This window comes from Gastrolobium bilobum, unplaced genomic scaffold (genome assembly GCF_033153095.1).
Source record: "Gastrolobium bilobum isolate Gb01-03AN ecotype WA unplaced genomic scaffold, APGP_CSIRO_Gbil_v1 utg8085, whole genome shotgun sequence".
Taxonomy (NCBI): Eukaryota; Viridiplantae; Streptophyta; class Magnoliopsida; order Fabales; family Fabaceae; genus Gastrolobium; species Gastrolobium bilobum.
This window is the reverse complement of record NW_026899665.1, coordinates 244,453-261,738: the sequence shown is the minus strand read 5'-3', so window position 1 is coordinate 261,738 and position 17,286 is coordinate 244,453. Positions and strand designations below refer to the sequence as shown.

Below are 17,286 nucleotides of genomic sequence, written 5' to 3'. Positions count from 1 at the left end.
TAGACGTGGAACAAAGAATAAAAAACGTGGGTGCTACTGCTCACTGTTTTTGGTTTCTCATTGTTTAGTGGACAGCTACACATTTAACACAACTTCATGGTGGTTGCCAACAGTAACTGTAAAACAGTTGGACTTGTAAATGGTTTAAGTCTTTTGGAGCATAGTTAATACATGCATGAAGTTAGCATTCGCTGCTCATCAACCTGCTCGACAGAATATTATTTTTGTGTATTTTATGAAAATTGATTTGGTAGAGATCAGAAAAGAAAATAATAACTATGAAGGGCTAATGATGTAATTATTGAAAAACACAAAGGACACACCAGTAGCATTTTGGAGTCACATAAAAGGACACTAGGATTTGGGAATTAACAAAGTAGCGGTGGTCCCTTTTGGTCCTCAAGTTTGTGGCTGAAATTTCACAATGCTCCAGAACGAATCAAAACCTTCCAAAACCGTTTAATTTAAAAAGCTCATCAATTTTCATCTTTGTCTTGAAGTCCAAGCATTAAGTACATACAATTGCATATTCCTCAGGTTTCTTCTAATTTTATCTTGGGGACCTTGATAAAATCATTCACTCAATATATATATGATTATCTTATCCGTCTTGTTAATAAAACTAGAAGAAAAAAAAATCATTTCCAAAACCAACAAAATCTCCATATCGGTGAAATTTGACGGGGTCATGTATTTGCTTGAAAGAATTCGTAAAATATAATGTGATTATATCTTCTTTCTAAGATAAGTAACACTCCGTGAATTCACCTTGGAATTGGGCTAGAGTCTCTATACATCATTAGGAAACCAGAAAAACATTCTCAACAAACTATAGTCGAGCTTAATTAACCAAGAAAATAGTTGTTGGAACATCTTAAGAAAAAGGAATGAATTTGAAAATGATGGTCATAAGAATGGAAATCCACACAAAACGTTAGAAGAAATAATGAGTAGTGATCAAGTTTTGTGTGGTTGAAAGCAAGAGTTTTTTTTTTTTTTTTTCGTCAGTCTATACTCTATAGATCGTTATAATATCTTTGTTATTTCTTTATTTAAGGAGCTTGTCTGGATTCCAATATGTGATTCAGTGTCACAGAGTAGCAGTAGGAACCCGTGAACTCTTTGTGGTCAATTAGGTACATCCGAACCTCTCACTTGCCACTTGCCCCACCTACAACAACTCATTATCACGTATAGTAATATTTAGTAGGGATGTCGTTGAATCTCAGACAACACATAAAAAAATTACGAGATCCATTCAAGAGAAGAAAAAAATAAAATAAAATGAATCTCATTTATTTTTTATGTGTGCATGAGACAAAATTATCTCGTACAAAAAACATGTTTTTTATTTGGGTTATGAAAAAACAAAATGTAGCTAGAAAAACAAAATAAATTAAATTAAATTAAAAAAAAAACTTAGCTAGTCCGTGAACCTCTTCCTCTCTTTTGCTATTCAATTATTCAACGCACAATCCCTCACCACCAAACAAAATAAAGTTCTTCAACATCAAAGTCCAATCCATTCCAAGTGGCTTTAGAATATTGGATTTGAATGATTGGATTTTTATTAGATTAGGAAGTTGTCAAGTTTTAAGTTGATTATTATTTTTAATTACATGATCCTTTTTCCCTTCGCCTTCATTTATGAGATGTTACGGCCTCTTCTTTCATCTTTGCTGTGAACAGTTTTATACTTCGACATATTTACGATGTGGCCCTGCATATAGTGCACACAGGATCCGATCTAAATCTAGAGAACAAGCAAATGTTCCTGTTTAATGCATGTTGTCTTTTGTAGCTTAGCAAAGCATTAAGTTGTCCCAAAAAAGTGACATGTATAAGGGGAAAAACATACATACACCTTTCATAATCAACCCTCTACAATTACTACAATTTTTCATCTTAATTTTTGTTTAACACTAAGACCCCTCTTCGTGTTTGGCTAACGGTAAAAGTTATAGTTTCCATTAATTCAAACGGAGGGTAGCGATTCCTTACAGAAATTCACCATCTGTGGAGAGGTTAAAAGTTATATTTAACCGGAAGGTAAAATATATAATCCATTAATTAAAATTAATCCAAATTATTTAATCCATTAAAGAATATGAGTACGAATAATAAAAGAATGTGAAAAGTTCACAAATATTTTTGTGATTTGCTTCAAAATCACTTGTGCCCTTATGATTTTTTTGTTTATCACGTATCCTTATATGATTTGTAAAAAATAAAAATTCATATGGACATACATGATAAAAAATATATCCTTTTACAAATTATAGGAGCATATGTGATAAAAAAAGGATATAGATAATTCTGAAGTAAATCATACGTAAATTGGTAAAAGATATCCTAAACTCACGTGAAAGTATCTCTATGGAGCATGCTACTACTTACAATAGCAGCAATATTCACTAATATAAATGGGATATGTTATTTTTATATAAGTGTAATAATAAGAAATTTTATGTTTATTTTTGACATTTAATTTACTTGTATCTAATAACTCTTATTTTTTAAGAAATCAAGAGAGATAATTTGTCCTAGTTTGCATAGATTTAATGGCGGCAATTGATAAATCATTTATTTAATTAGATGATACAATTTTCAAGGAATTTATTTTGTATATTAAAATATGGAAAAAAAATTTAAATATTTCTTTTTAATTAATATTTACAAAAATAGTCATTTTAAATATAAAAACGACTCTATAACACTCAAACATGTCCACAGAGGACGCGACCTGATGGAGAGAGACGCCTCACAGGGAAACACATCTTTGGTGCTACTGGAGTATGTACTCCTTTACTAAAAGTAGAAAAGAGTGATAGTTTTGGAGAAAATAACCATACAAGGAAGGGTTAAATGGTAAAAAATATTATATTTTTCAAATTAAGTAAATGATGTATGGAGTCTTAATACTCTTGTAGTATTGGAGATATTTCTCTCACAGGGGGCATGTTTTAGGAGAGAGACATGCCCCATAAGGGGCGTGACTAACCAGGTGCTAACACGTGGCAGAAAAGTCAACAGTTTGACCGTAAAACTTTAGAAGGCCATAACTTTTGACTCGGATGTCCGAATTAGGTACTTTTTTTTATTATACACAACTTTTCGAGATCTACACAATTAGGTCTCATTGAAGGGGATTGGTAAATTTTTTTTCAAAATTTTGAATATTTTATCGTAAAACTTCGGAAGGCCATAATTTTGGCTTCAGGTGCTTGAATAAGTTTTTATTTTATTCCACATAATTTTTCGAGACGAACGTGTTGGTACGTTCTCGTGGTCATTTTTTTTTTTCCATAAAATGCTTCCTTGTGCTCTGTTTTACATATTTTATATTTGTGAGTGTTAACGATATTATTTAAGTTGAAGTTTTGTCTCCTATAAATATAATTTCAATTTGCAACAAAAGTACCATAATCATAAGGATCTTTATGAGGAATGTTTTTAATCATGAGGTTTTCTCTTTATTAATCTGGCTTTAAATATTTTTATAGAATCATTGTTGTAAATTCGAACTTTTTCGTGAAAGACAAAATATGCCAAATGAGGTGTCATTGTGTATATCTCAAAAAGTTGTGAGGAATTTGTAAAAAAGAAAACATGGCCTTCCAAAGTTTTACGATAAAATATTCAAAATTTTGAATTTTTTTTTTCCAAATCCCTTTCAATGAGACCTCATTGCGTAGATCTCAAATAGTTGTGTGGAATGAAAAAAATACCTAATTCGGACTCCTAAATCAAAAGTTATGGCCTTCCAAGTTTTACAATCAAACTGTTGACTTTTTGTGTCACGTGTCAGCATCTGATGAGTCACGTCCTTGTGAGATGTGTCTCTCTCCATCAGGTCACACCCCCTATGGAGCGTGTTTCAGTACTATAGATTTGTATTTATATTTAAAAAGATTATATTTTCATAATTTTTTATTAAAAAAATAATATATTAATTTTTTTGCCATTAAAATATATTTTTTAAGAGTAATTAAATTCTTTAATTTTTCTTTTCTTTTCTTTTCCTTGACACAAAATTTCCACGCGCTTTAGAAAATAATAAAATAAAATGGCGCTGCTTTGAAGTTTGGGATAATTGGTGAGTGTGAGTGAGGAGTAACGACCTCAAGTTCCTGTTGTAGTTACTTTGCAAACTCGTCTCCATGCACTTCCAGAAGCTTCCACGCTCTCCTCCTTCTTCGTCTGGTACTGTTTCTCTTTTCTCTACATAAGAAACAAATTAATTTCCATTCATTCTAACGCAAATCACATTTAGGAGAGATTGCTAAGACGAGGTGTTCTGTTTGATTGATAGAAGTGTCTAGTCAATGACTAGTAAATTTATATAAGATCCTGATACTCTCTCTAAGATATCTATAAATGAAAATATCTTGAGATATTAGATCACTGCGCGCGCACAGTTGAAAATGGGGATTGTCAAAAGGGTGATGTATGCGCACAACCTAATAGTATAGGAGAGAGATTTGTCGATACCTATAGCTTTTACTTATTTTTTATTTATAGAGTTTACTTTGGGTAATAGAATTATGAGCTTTTAATAGTATGTGGGCTCTATATGCCACTGTATTCATATCATGATAGGATTATCATTAATAAGGGGATTCTTTCCTGATGTGTATGATTATTGGACCTTCAAATATATGGGCCTTGTATAGGTCCTATGTAGCACCGATACCGACACAGGACACGATACGACACGATACTCCGACACGTTAATTCTAAAAATATTAGATTTCGACACGTCAGGACACGTTTTGATATTAAATATTTTTATTTTATGTAATGTATATTATATTTAATACTCAATAATTTAATAAAAAAATGAAGTTAAACTTCTAACACCCATCAATTTTGCAAAGAAACATAAGATATCCCAAATATTACATTAAATTCAATAAAATGGTAATCGTAATCCAACGAATCTAATAGTTGGAACTAAAAACGCAACGCAACGCAACCTACCTTTGAACCTTTTTTTGAGTTTTTACAATGCGTGATAGAGTGCCAGGGAGTGTCGGAGAGTGTCAGGAAGTATCGGACACGACACGTTAGAATCTTTGAAGTGTCGGTGCTTCATAGTCCATAAGACGAAGGTTTCTACTTTTCTTTACAGCAATTTTGCACTCTCTCTGTGTGTGATGCCAATTATGCTGTGGGATACGGATTTAGCATTATCAAAATTAAAATTAAAATGCTTCTTAAGGACCTAGAATTTTGCTTGTATCAGGGAATGTGTTCTTTCTTGTTGGTCATCATGTAAGCAACTGGAAGACTAGTAATGGATGTGACTTGGACGTGAGAGTCTTTGATAATAGATTATTCCGTAAGAATCAGAGAGGTGGCAAGAAATGTTTTGTGAAATTCTTAGGAGCATCCATATCCTGTTCTGCCGGTGCTAGGAATGATGCTCTTCTGCCTTCTATTGAGCAACTAAGTGATGCACGGGTGATATATTCGGTTGCTCCAGCTATGGGCCACAACCAGGTATATTCAGCTGCATTCTTCTTTATTCATTTATCTGCAATTGTTTTGAATTCGAAATCATTGAGTTGGTTTCCCATGTTCTTTTGGATAACTTGGATTTCTAAGTTATTTCATGTTCTTATTTCATTCTTTATAAGCTTGTTTATCAGGGGATTATATATTTGTATTCTAGCAAAAGAGAAGTTATCTGTGAAGGAAAGCACAGAGTTGGAGGATTAAGAACCCTCCTAATAGCAAAAGAAAGAAGAAGAATAAAAAAGAGAAGTAAAGAAAATCACAGCTTGAAAGAGCTCCCCAATCTCTCTGCAAATCTTGCTGTGATAACCCCCCCTTGAAAAAACCATGAACACAAAGCTACATAGAAGCAAGGAGTATCTTAACCTTTTCGTAATCATCTTTTGTGATCATGTATGTATTATGTAGATTACATTAACCATTAACTGTTACATAGGGCAATGTTATCTATAAGAAAGAAAATGTGCAGTATTTCCTAAGTTTCAAATGTATGTTCATGTATGTATGTATGTATGTATGTTTGGGATTCCTTTGTTATCCTTTGTTTTTACGAGGGCACCAATAACATTATCAATTAGTGGCTAGTATTTAGCTGTGTCTAATTTAATTGAAATATAAATACAGCAATAACTTGCTCTGTTTGTATGCCTGCGTGTGTATAGATAGGGCTGGAACACAATAAGAGTCTTGAGAATTTAGAACGATAAGTGATTATGTTATTGGTGAGAATTTAGAAGAGCCCCGAATTTGGAACGTTTATAGCATGCTGTTAATTCTGCCAGTCCAGTTAGTTAGACAGCAGTTTAGTTAGTTAGTCAGTTAGCATGTTGTTGTTAATAGGTGGCTTCCCCGTCATGTGTTTAAAGGGGGATCGTCCCCTGTTTTAAACTCCCTTTTAGTTCTATTCTTTTAGAGTTTTGTCGTAAGAATGAGGGTGCTTAATGAGAAAGGGAGAGTTCCCTTTGTGATGAGGTTCACCTCTTGTGTTCTTTCATCGTTTATCAATAATATTTCCTTTTTCCTTCATTTTCCTTCCTTTCCATTTCCCCTTATTCCCATTACATTAGTAGTTTCTTGCCTTAAAGAATCCAGAGCCCTAACCGATTAATTATGTTGGAATATTATCATAATCTTTTCTTCCCTAATTTTGGTTAGAAACCAGCAGAGATTGTATGTGTTGCCACTGGCCACTATGTCTGAACTTATCACATTATTGTGATTGTAATTTGGATATACCACTTCTAACAGGAGTCTCATCCAGAATCACATTTTAGAGTTCCTGCAATTGTGAATGCTCTAGAAGAAATGAAGCTCGCTTCAAAGGTACTAATAGCAATGGACATTGTGCTTCAGAATCTCCATCTTTGTCATCTGTATGTATCTTGGTGATATCTTCTTACAATGTATTTCTTTTAAAGGTTTGAAACTTTGAATATAAATTATAATATAGACATTGGTATTAGAGAACTTAATTGTTTCTAAAATTCATTAAAAAAAAAAAACTGCTGCATTCTGATGTCTAATCTTTGTTTCAAAGATGAAACCGTAAAAGAAAAAAAGTGTTCACTAGATAAACCACATTTTTTTCCTGGTATCAAAATAAGCTACATTTTATTATCTAGAATAGACCACCATCTTCTTTTGGTAATTTGCAATGATTCGCATTTGATTTAAAGACATACCAACTTCCCCAGGCAATCTATGACCATAGGTTTGTGAACGAGTCAGCTAGAGAAAGCTTGCCAACTTATGAGAAAAGACTGACTTAACTCTTAACTGGATGATAATGTGGAACTGCATTATGATTAGCCATACTTGTATAGTGGCATTGAATAGTAAAGTATTTTCATTTCCACAACAACTTCGTTTTATGTATGGTTCAGTTCCGTGGCTCTGATGTAATTGAACTTCAACATTTTGAGCCTGCTTCAGTAGATGACATTGCAAGTGTGCATGCAAGAACCTATGTTTCTGGCCTGGAAAAGGTAACATTTTTTTTAAAGTTGTCCTTTTCTTCATTTATTCCTTTAGTTAGAGGTTGTATTCTCTGAATTATAGTATTTTTAATTTTACATTATACTTTATATTTATTGCCTATGCTTTCTTTTATGCCTTCCATTTTCTTTCCAATTCTTGCTGTTGTATTTCCAGTAATACATGATGCATCACATGAATTTTTAGTTGTTAAATTTGCAGTGTGCTTTGGCATCAATTTACTTTCGCACAATGCATGCTTTACTTTAGATATATATATATTTTTGGATACAAGTGAGAATTGAACACATAACTTAATACAACTTACGCATATCCCTCACCACTAGATCAATCCTAGTGGCTTGCTTTACTTCTGATTTGGTGCACAGTGATGATAAAACATCAAATCAAGGATTGCTGCTGCGCACTAAATTGTTCATTGGGTATTTATGCTTAGATAGATGTCTTACTAATGTCTTCTGATTAGTCCATTCTCCATTGTCCTAGTTTTTAGGTCAAAATTTCACCATCACTTGCCATTGGCATAGTTTTTGTGATCCTTAAGCCTTTCATAATTTCCTATTTTATCTAAATTTACCATGGCACTGAAAATTCTTGTACTGAAGTTTGAGATATTTCCTCTTCTGAATTGTTACAGGTTATGGATCAAGCTTTGGAGAAAGGCCTTATTTTCATTGATGGTTCTGGACCAACATATGCTACTGCCACTGTAAGTGCTATGCTCAGAGCTTTATCTTCTTCCCCAGGCTCGTAGTGTTTGTGGAAAGTCATTCTATTCTAGACACTTTATATTTTAGTTCACTCTGGTACAAGATACATTTATCCAGTGAAAAAATTATGATGGTGGTTGTGTTTTTGCATTCTTATGGTAGTGTTAATGATGCAGACCTTCCAGGAGTCAATAGTTGCAGCTGGTGCGGGATTAGCCTTAATTGACTCAGTGGTGATCTCTCAACCTGGCATGTCCATCTCTTGGTGATAATCTGTGTGTTTGTGTGTGTTTTGGGGATGGGTAAGTCAGTGGATATGGATATATACATATCTGCTTCTTCTAGTGATGTGCATACTGGAAATGACTATTTCGTTCTTTGTTGGAAATTTGGATCTTTGCTTTATCAGAACTAGATATTGTCTGAAAATTTCATATATCTACCTTTCTGTTTCTCTTTCAATGTTTTGGGGAAGAGGGGAGTCACAAATATAACAAGTTTTGAAACTAAAATTGTGTGTTCCTGATTGGCCTTTTTAGTATCCAGTACATTTTAAGTTGTCAGAAATGTAAACATTATTCCTAGGTCTCCACCTAAGCTTAAGCTTTTAGAAACATGGTATAAAAGTCTCCGTGACTAAGTGATCAGGAGTTTGACCTTGCTACATGTATTCTTCATAAGAAAGTTGAATTTCAGCACAAAATGGAGGTCTTATGGTCTATGCTTCAAGTCCAACAGACTCTTGCATGAGGAGCTGTGTTAGAGATATAAAAATATTCCTAGGCCTCCACCTAGCTTAAGCTTTTGGGATGGTTTGCCTTTGACATAAATGTTTCAAGAATTGTAGGGAACTAGGGATTGTAATTCTTATTTGGATATTGGTGTGCCTCTAAAATGTGGCAGAAAAGGAAAGAGGAGCAGAGCCAGGGTCAATGGGCCAGGTCCAGCAAGACAATTGAGCTCAGGTCCAGTAGTGCAGGGGGGCTCGGAGAATGTGGGTTCAGAGAATGGGACTAACGGTTTGGGGAGGGAAATTGGGAGGATATAGTGAGATTGTGAGCGGGGGTGAGGTTTTTCATGCATGTACTGACTAATGGCTGTAATAGGGTTAAGAGGAACTGCTGACAGTTCTCTAGTATGCTTTTCTGGTGTTAATTTTGTGTTTCAAGGCGGTTCTCAGCCATTTTAGCCCACTGCTTCAGTGGATTGGTGTCTGTAAGGAGCTGAGTATCCATTGTTAGGTTTTCAATACAATACTCTCTGATATTGGTTCCATCAGATATAAATTTCTCTTATTCAATTTCATATTCAGGTTGCAGCTTCAAAGATAAAGAGAGATCCACCCACTGGTTTTGCTTTGATAAGACCACCAGGACATCATGCTGTTCCACAAGGACCTATGGGCTTCTGCGTTTTTGGAAATGTAGCCATCGCAGCTCGTTATGCTCAGCGTGTTCATGGACTAAAGCGCGTGTTTATCATTGACTTTGATGTTCACCATGGGAATGGAACAAATGATGCTTTCTATGATGATCCAGATGTATTTTTCCTTTCATTTCATCAAGTAAGCTACAAGTTTTCCATAGCTTTGATCATATTAACTGTGCTGCTTCATTGATTCTGAAATGCCATCTGTTATCAATGCTTCTCTTTTCCTTTTGCAATGCGCGCTTATTGAAGTTTTAGAAGCCATGTTAGTCAGATTTATCTTTGGTTCAAATTTGTTAAGATTCTTGAAATTTTATGTCTATATCAAAGTAACAATTCTGGATTATAGCTCAATTTTATTTTACTTAGAGCTGATGCTGTGTGGTAGAAGGAAATGTGGTACTATAATAAGATAGAAAGATTAGGCTGGTTCTGATGCATCATCCACCCTTCAAGCCTAATGGGCTCTTGTAGAGAATAATTTAAACCATTAAAAAACTCTTTACCCAACGGCTTAAACTTTCGGGTTGAATTGTTTCTTTAGACATATTTTTTCTAATTGGCATTCTTGCCAAACCTTGTCAATTTGCCAGTAGCAGTACATTCCTCAAAACATTCATCCTTCATTCTCCTCCTCCTCTCCCTCTATATTCTCACTCCCCTCAACAGGATTCGCTTCCTTTCCCACTATAACTTCTGCCAGCTCAGCATTTTGTTATGGCTCAAACCCATGGAATCCATATTTTCTTCAATCTGTCATATCCTCGTTTCCTACCAGTGCAGCTCCACTCCCTCCTATTTTCTTCTTTCTAGAATATTGCTGATAAGTAATAAGGGTCTAACATGGAATATCTATATGTTTATTCTTGACTTAACTTCATTTTCCCCTTATCTATCAATGTAATTGCAGTGTCTCCCCTGATCTTTGATTTAAGCATATTATCTTCTAATATACTAGTGCACATTGCAAATTGCATTCCTCCATGATAACATTATTTATACCGTTGGACAAATTGAATTAGCCAAAACTTCTCAAATCACAAATCACAAATCGCTAAGAGAAGAGCTAATCAAATACCTTAATTTCCCCATTCCTTACATATTTGCATATAATCAACTGTATTAAAATCATACACATTACTCCCTCCCCCCGTTAGCACATGCCATCATATCATATGGTAATGTAACGAGGTACTAGACACATGATATGGAAGTTCTGGTTTTTTAAGTGGCTCAATATGGGGTGGGGTGCGGGGTAATGCGTGAGGTAAAGAGAGAGATTTCGTGAAGATAAGAATGGTATGGGAGATATTGGTGTGCTAAAACGTGAAGAAAACGCGTAGTATGACTTTGAGCCTTGCTATATTTAATAACTTTTATGGCTCAGGATGGAAGCTATCCAGGTACTGGTAAATTCGATGAGGTGGGTAAGGGAGATGGTGAAGGAACCACACTAAATCTGCCTCTTCCTGGTGGCTCAGGTGATACTGCTATTAGAACAGTTTTCGATGAAGTCATTGTACCATGTGCCCAAAGATTTAAGCCAGACATCATTCTTGTTTCTGCCGGGTGAGTCTTTCTTTGAATAATTCTCATGAAAGCAAATACGGAATAAAACTGTTAGTCAATTTCAGCAAGTTGCGTTCCAGCATACCTGGTGAATTGTTAGGTTTTCAAGCACACCAACAAATTTGATTCTACTATGAAATTTGGATTGGATTTTTAATGCTACAAATTATAAAATAAATTGTCGCCAATCTGTTTTTTTCTCCGTTTGGAATTTCATGTGATTTCATTTGTCAGGTATGATGGCCACGTGTTGGATCCACTAGCTAATCTCCAATATACAACCGGAACATATTACATGCTTGCGTCCAGTATTAAACAACTAGCAATAGATTTATGTGGTGGCCGGTGTGTGTTTTTCTTGGAGGGAGGATATAATCTCAAGTCTCTTTCATATTCAGTGGCAGACACATTCCGAGCTCTTCTCGGGGATCGAAGCTTGGCATCTGAGTTTGATGACCCTAACATTTTGTATGAAGAGCCATCAACAAAGGTTAAGCAAGCAATTCAGAGGATAAAACACATTCACTCCCTGTGATGTTGAATATCAAAACCTGACATGACAAATATTTATCTAGTATTAAATTTTCATTTTCTGTACGCTCCAACCATAAGTATATGTCTATACCCCTTGTGTGGGCATTGTCCCACTTATCACATAGAAGAAGCCAAGCCATTGTACAGGATTGCTTGTTGTCTTTGAACAAGAACTCCAGTTATGAGATGCCACGCAGCCGTATTGATCATGCAGAGTCATTATACGAAGTTGAACCAGTCTCAGCTAAGAGACATTATGTACTAAATGTAAAGGGATAACCCCTTACTTTTTTTTTTTTTTCTTGTTGGTAAACAACCCCTTACTTTATATCTTTACCTCATTTGTCTCCTTCAAGATATTTTTAAGTGCTCTGCACTTACCCAGTTGAGTTACCCCAGCCAAAGAAATAGTCACGTCTGTTGTGCATGGTGTATCACTGTGTCTCGCTTGAATCGTTCATTTATCAAGCTTAGAAGTCTGGAGCAAAATTTTCTGCATCGAAGTACAATTGTTCAGATACAAGTTCTTATTTCATGCTACACAAGAAACAGTTAGGCACAATTTTAATAGAATTTGCAAATTCAAAGCGAGTAGGGATCATTTATTTAATCGAAAGTAAATAAAAATGTTAATTCAATTATCAAATATTATGACAAAATAAACCATTTTTAATATTTAATTGGTATGAAGTAAAAAAAAACTCATTTCATCAACACACAAGAATTTATGGTTTAAATCAGAAAGTTATCACTTGCTACACCCTCTCTTTCTAATAATCTATTTTTGAAAAAATATTATTAACTGATAAAAATATAAAAAAATGTCTATGTTAGTATTTTAAAATTATACTTTTTTTATAAGGTTTGTCATTTATTATAAAAAATATACTTGTTATGAAGTTTATCATTTATTTATAAATATATCAAAGTGGTCATTTGATAATAGTTTTAATCTTTTCATTAGCGATTCGTACGTTAATCACTTTAAGGATTAATTTGATGTAATATTTTGACATTAAAGAATTTTTTTAATATATTTATAAATAGAGGACGAGCAAAATGAAACTTATATATTTGGATGCTTAAAATTGTTATTCTGTAAAAAATATTGCAACTAAGAAAGAGGTTAACACATTCATGGGAGGAATAATTTTTTACTGGTGGAATAATACGTAATTCAATTCCATGCTCTATTGCTCTATTCTATGAAATGAGGGATCTCATTTTTTTTCTAACAGAAAAAGAAAAGACATAAAATAGATTCCTTATCTCATTTGATAGTTAGGAAACAAAGCGGTAAAATTGCAGTAATTGCATACTTTATGAAAAGCAATTTTAATAATATCATTTATAATATTGTGTTAATACATTAGTATTTAAAGTAAATATTTTGTGTTATCAAAAAAAAAAAAAAAGTAAATATTTTGTCAAAAATTACAAATATATCAATACTTAACTTTCCATAACTAAAGCTTTAACACTGAACTTTCAACATCAAATTTTTAATTTTGTTAAACACTAGTGTAGACATATATAATCGTCAATTCGAAAAGGATAGATGATAGAACGATGAAAAAGCAAGGCGTCCAAGTTGACTTTTTGGTGGGCTGGTGATAATAATAAAATGACATAGAACGTGAGCTTAAATCTTTCTTGTGGAATAAAAAGTAAAAGCAACAAAGTCTTCATGTCAAAAATTGAAACGTGGTAAAAGCTAGGTTAAAGAATAGCTTGATAATTTCCAAAAAAAAAGTAGCTAGATACTTTATGTATTTTCACATTGAAAAGGCGCTTTCAACTGACAATATTCCCCAAGTGGCAATGGGTTCCAGGGAGTTTAAGGTTCAAGTGCCATGATGATAAAAGGACACTGAGTTAAAAGTTAAAACACTTGTCTATTGATCAACCTAGTGTTGGCTAAAGGTATTTGACCTACCAACTATTGCATGACGCTGGAGCTCATCAACTTTTATCCTTTAGCGAAGCGTAATGATGGTTAATAAAAAAGCTACGTACTAAACCATAAAACCCGCCATAAAATGATGGTCAATGAACAAAGGAAATTTTCTCTTAGTTTTGAGTATTTAGGTGTCATCAAAACATAAGAAGAATTATTCCAAATCTCCAATTTGAAGTGATATTCCATTAATGTGAACAAATAGAATAACAGGCATTCAGAGCATCAACAGTTCAACATCTAATTAAATCCTCCTTTAACGTTGTAATAATTAAAATTTCAAATGGGTTACCTTTAAATTTAATATTTTAATGATTTGAACAGCTGGGAAACTTTGTTGATAGCTACTGTTAAAGTGATTCATTCTTGTGAACACACGGCGAAAGTGAGCAAGAACCTTTTTTTATTTCTTTTTATTTTACTTATGTTTTTATTTTTATTTTACTTCAAAATGATTTGAGACGCGAAATATATCATTCCCCATCATCGATGGATGGATTGTCATGACTCATAGACGTGGAGTTCTCCAGTGTCAAGCCATTTACGATCGTGCCTTCAACTTCAAGGACTAGCAAGAACATTTAGATTCAAGTTATGTGATAAATATTAAAAAATATAAAATTAGGGTTTAAAATTTCTAAAGTTATTTTAGACAATTTTATCTAATATTCATCAAAATACACATAAAAAATGTATGAGGTTCATTTTTTTTTTCTTTCTCTTCTCTTCACATGGATTCACATAGACATCCTCCCCACACTTTTTATATGTATTTTAATAAATATTACATAAAATTATCTAAAATAACTTTAGAAATTTTCAACCCATAAAACAAGTATGAAACCATATTACCTATGTCAAATTCTGCATGCAAATGGAAAAGATTAATTGATGGGAAACCTAATCGTGATGGGATTATGCCAGCAAAGCAAGGGTAAGGAAAGAATTGACAGTTGATAAAAAGGAGGAAACACATGAACTATGCAGATAAGACACGTTTCAATTCTCATAATGTATATCGTCGCTAACTTAAATAGTTATGCACCATAGTTTGATGTTAACTTAAATGGTCAATTACTACGTAACTTCTATTGTTAGCATCCTTGGCCGGCTTTCTTGGCCCTACTTTCTTATAGTGGTATTCCACGCAACGCCGCCTTTCTTCTTGCAACTCAATTCTTTTTCTGAATCATATAATCTATCAAAATCTCAACCTCTCTCTCTCTCTCTCTCTCTCTCTTGCTCTAAGTAACTATATATATATAGTGACAAACTTGACCCAAATGCCAAAGTCTATCTTCCATACAAACTAAAAGAAAGAAAGAAAGAAAAAAAGAAAAAAAACAAATAATGGTGGGTGGAAGTGTTAACCTTCCTCCAGGGTTTTGCTTCTGTCCAACAGATGAAGAACTTGTACTTCACTTTCTCTATTCCAAAACTTCTCTACCAACCCATCCCAACATCATACCTGATCTTGACATGTCTCTGCTTGATCCTTGGGAATTAAATGGTATGTCTCAATATCCTCACTTAATTGGTGTTTTTTTTTTCTTACTTTTTTTATTTTTTTATTAATTCGGTTTGATCCGGTTCGATTCGTGCACTGTCCAATTCATTTTCTTTATTCCTATAATTAAAACTGGATTAAAGAAACAAGTTTTTCACTACTTGAAGCAATAGTTGTTAGTTAAGTTCAATTAAATTTTTCAATATAGAAGTGATATAATAACCATATGCATATATGCATGGATCAAACTACATGACTTATATCTATATATGTATATATACTTGCATAGGTAAAGCATTGTCAAGTGGAAATCAACACTATTTCTTCACCGAAGTGAAGGAAAACAGATCCACAAAAATTGGATATTGGAAGGAAATAGGAGTCGCCGAAACTATTGTCTCAGCCGGTGATAAGAAAGTGGGAATCAAGAAGTACCTCGTGTTCAACCTCGGGGAATCTCCACGTGGCACTGAAACAAGTTGGGTAATGCAAGAATATCATATTTGCTCATCTGGGTTTAACACTGCATCTTATGGAAGTTCTCGAAGAGGACAAAAACCTGTAAGTGATTTTATTTTGTTAAATTAAGCCAATTATCCTGGTACACATATATAACATGCATGGGAAGCTGAAGAACCTTAATTTGTATTAATTCTCCAATTGTGCAAGACAGGATGAAAGTAGGAGCAAATGGGTTTTATGCAGAGTCTATGAGAAGAAGATGTCACAATCTGAACAAGGTGCAGAGTGTTATAGCGATGATGACGACAGTGGAACAGAGATTTCATGGCTAGACGAAGTTTATATGTCGTTAGATGATGATCTTGAAGAAATATATAAGCCTGCAAAATTAAATTAAATATATATTAGGATCTTGTATACAATTTCTCAATTACATGTATTTTGACTGGTAGATTAATTAAGGAGTCTATAGTTAGTTACATGCAGGAGAACAAAGATGAGTACCATTTTAAGTAATGACTTTTCGGTTGACGTCCTTATATGTACGTACACCATATATATACATAGATAGAAAACATTTTGCGTGGAACTTCATTACTACTTTATACTTTATATAGATAATTTTACTAAGATGTAAATTATATTCTTAAACTTGCCCGTTGTTATCAAATAATGATAGTTAGTTCAGTTGGCGTATGAGAGCTGAACAGGTGAGAATCAAAGCAAGTTCAATCCTCCTAGTATCATCTTTGGAAGAGGTTTAAAACCTTAATCATATACTCACCCCAAATAAAGTTAATACTTGTGATTTATTCAAAGAAAAAACTTGGCCGTTGATCTCAGTTTTATCATTTTACTTCTAAACCCATATATAAAATGTCTTTTTCTGTTTTCTTAGTTAATTGCACCGAATGCTATAAGTCATTTCTTAAAGTTAATCTAACAGTTTATAATTTAAGAAAGCTTCAATTGATCTTTTATCTTTGACTGGATAGGATCCTGAATTTAAAGAAAACGAAGAGTAAGAACAATTGGGAAACAAATTATTAAATTTGTTGCAATGATGATTAAGATATTTAAGATTTACACGTAGTGTCATTATAAGCTCAATCAAGACAGATAACCTGTGTGACTGTGTCGACCTAGATATTGCTTTGTCTCTTTTTTAAATTTAATTTCTCAATTTTAGTATTTTAAAATTATTTTCAGAACAATTTTTTAAAAAAAAAATAATTCTATAATATTTACGCAAATAAATCTAATACACATAAAATATATAACTTTCCTAATACAATTTTTTGAAATAAAAGAATAACACAAAGCAAATGGAGTGGATCCCGATCCCAATCCCACGTGTGGGATACATGCACTTCATCTTTGTGTTCCCCAACTAGCTAGGTGTCTAGCATTATTGTTCTTAAAATAGAGACCCCTGTGCACAACATAAGCCATGGAAATTAAGTATAACTCCCACTTGGAGTGGACAACCACCAAAACAAAACGAACATGACTTCTTTTCGCTTCCCCCTCCTCGCATTTCTAATTTTCATTAAAAGAAAAAAAAAAAAAAAAAAAAAAAGCAAAAGAAAAGATATTCCTCTCTTAAT

General features: G+C 33.4%; 2 protein-coding genes across 2 annotated transcripts; both read left to right on the top strand.

Annotated features, from left to right (window-relative positions):
- Positions 1-4,082: 4,082 nt before the first annotated feature.
- Positions 4,083-12,223, top strand: LOC133292447 (histone deacetylase 14, chloroplastic). The gene is made up of 9 exons (XM_061490854.1): positions 4,083-4,203; positions 5,246-5,502; positions 6,766-6,840; positions 7,401-7,502; positions 8,150-8,221; positions 8,399-8,455; positions 9,535-9,786; positions 11,038-11,219; positions 11,454-12,223. The coding sequence occupies exons 1-9, from the start codon at positions 4,161-4,163 to the stop codon at positions 11,752-11,754; spliced, it is 1,341 nt and encodes a 446-aa protein (XP_061346838.1). The 5' UTR covers positions 4,083-4,160; the 3' UTR covers positions 11,755-12,223.
- A 2,790-nt stretch (positions 12,224-15,013) lies between these two features.
- On the top strand, positions 15,014-16,244 carry LOC133292481 (NAC domain-containing protein 104-like). Its single transcript, XM_061490898.1, has 3 exons — positions 15,014-15,220; positions 15,507-15,778; positions 15,891-16,244. The coding sequence occupies exons 1-3, from the start codon at positions 15,061-15,063 to the stop codon at positions 16,074-16,076; spliced, it is 618 nt and encodes a 205-aa protein (XP_061346882.1). The 5' UTR covers positions 15,014-15,060; the 3' UTR covers positions 16,077-16,244.
- The last annotated feature ends 1,042 nt before the right edge of the window (positions 16,245-17,286 follow it).

Coding starts and splice junctions, on each gene's coding strand:
- LOC133292481 (XM_061490898.1), top strand. CDS start 15,061: ATGGTGGGTGGAAGTGTTAACCTTCCTCCAGGGTTTTGCTTCTGTCCA. Junction 15,221..15,506: donor TGATCCTTGGGAATTAAATG/GTATGTCTCAAT, acceptor ATACTTGCATAG/GTAAAGCATTGTCAAGTGGA. Junction 15,779..15,890: donor CTCGAAGAGGACAAAAACCT/GTAAGTGATTTT, acceptor TGTGCAAGACAG/GATGAAAGTAGGAGCAAATG.
- LOC133292447 (XM_061490854.1), top strand. CDS start 4,161: ATGCACTTCCAGAAGCTTCCACGCTCTCCTCCTTCTTCGTCTG. Junction 6,841..7,400: donor AAATGAAGCTCGCTTCAAAG/GTACTAATAGCA, acceptor TGTATGGTTCAG/TTCCGTGGCTCTGATGTAAT. Junction 8,456..9,534: donor TAGCCTTAATTGACTCAGTG/GTGATCTCTCAA, acceptor TTTCATATTCAG/GTTGCAGCTTCAAAGATAAA.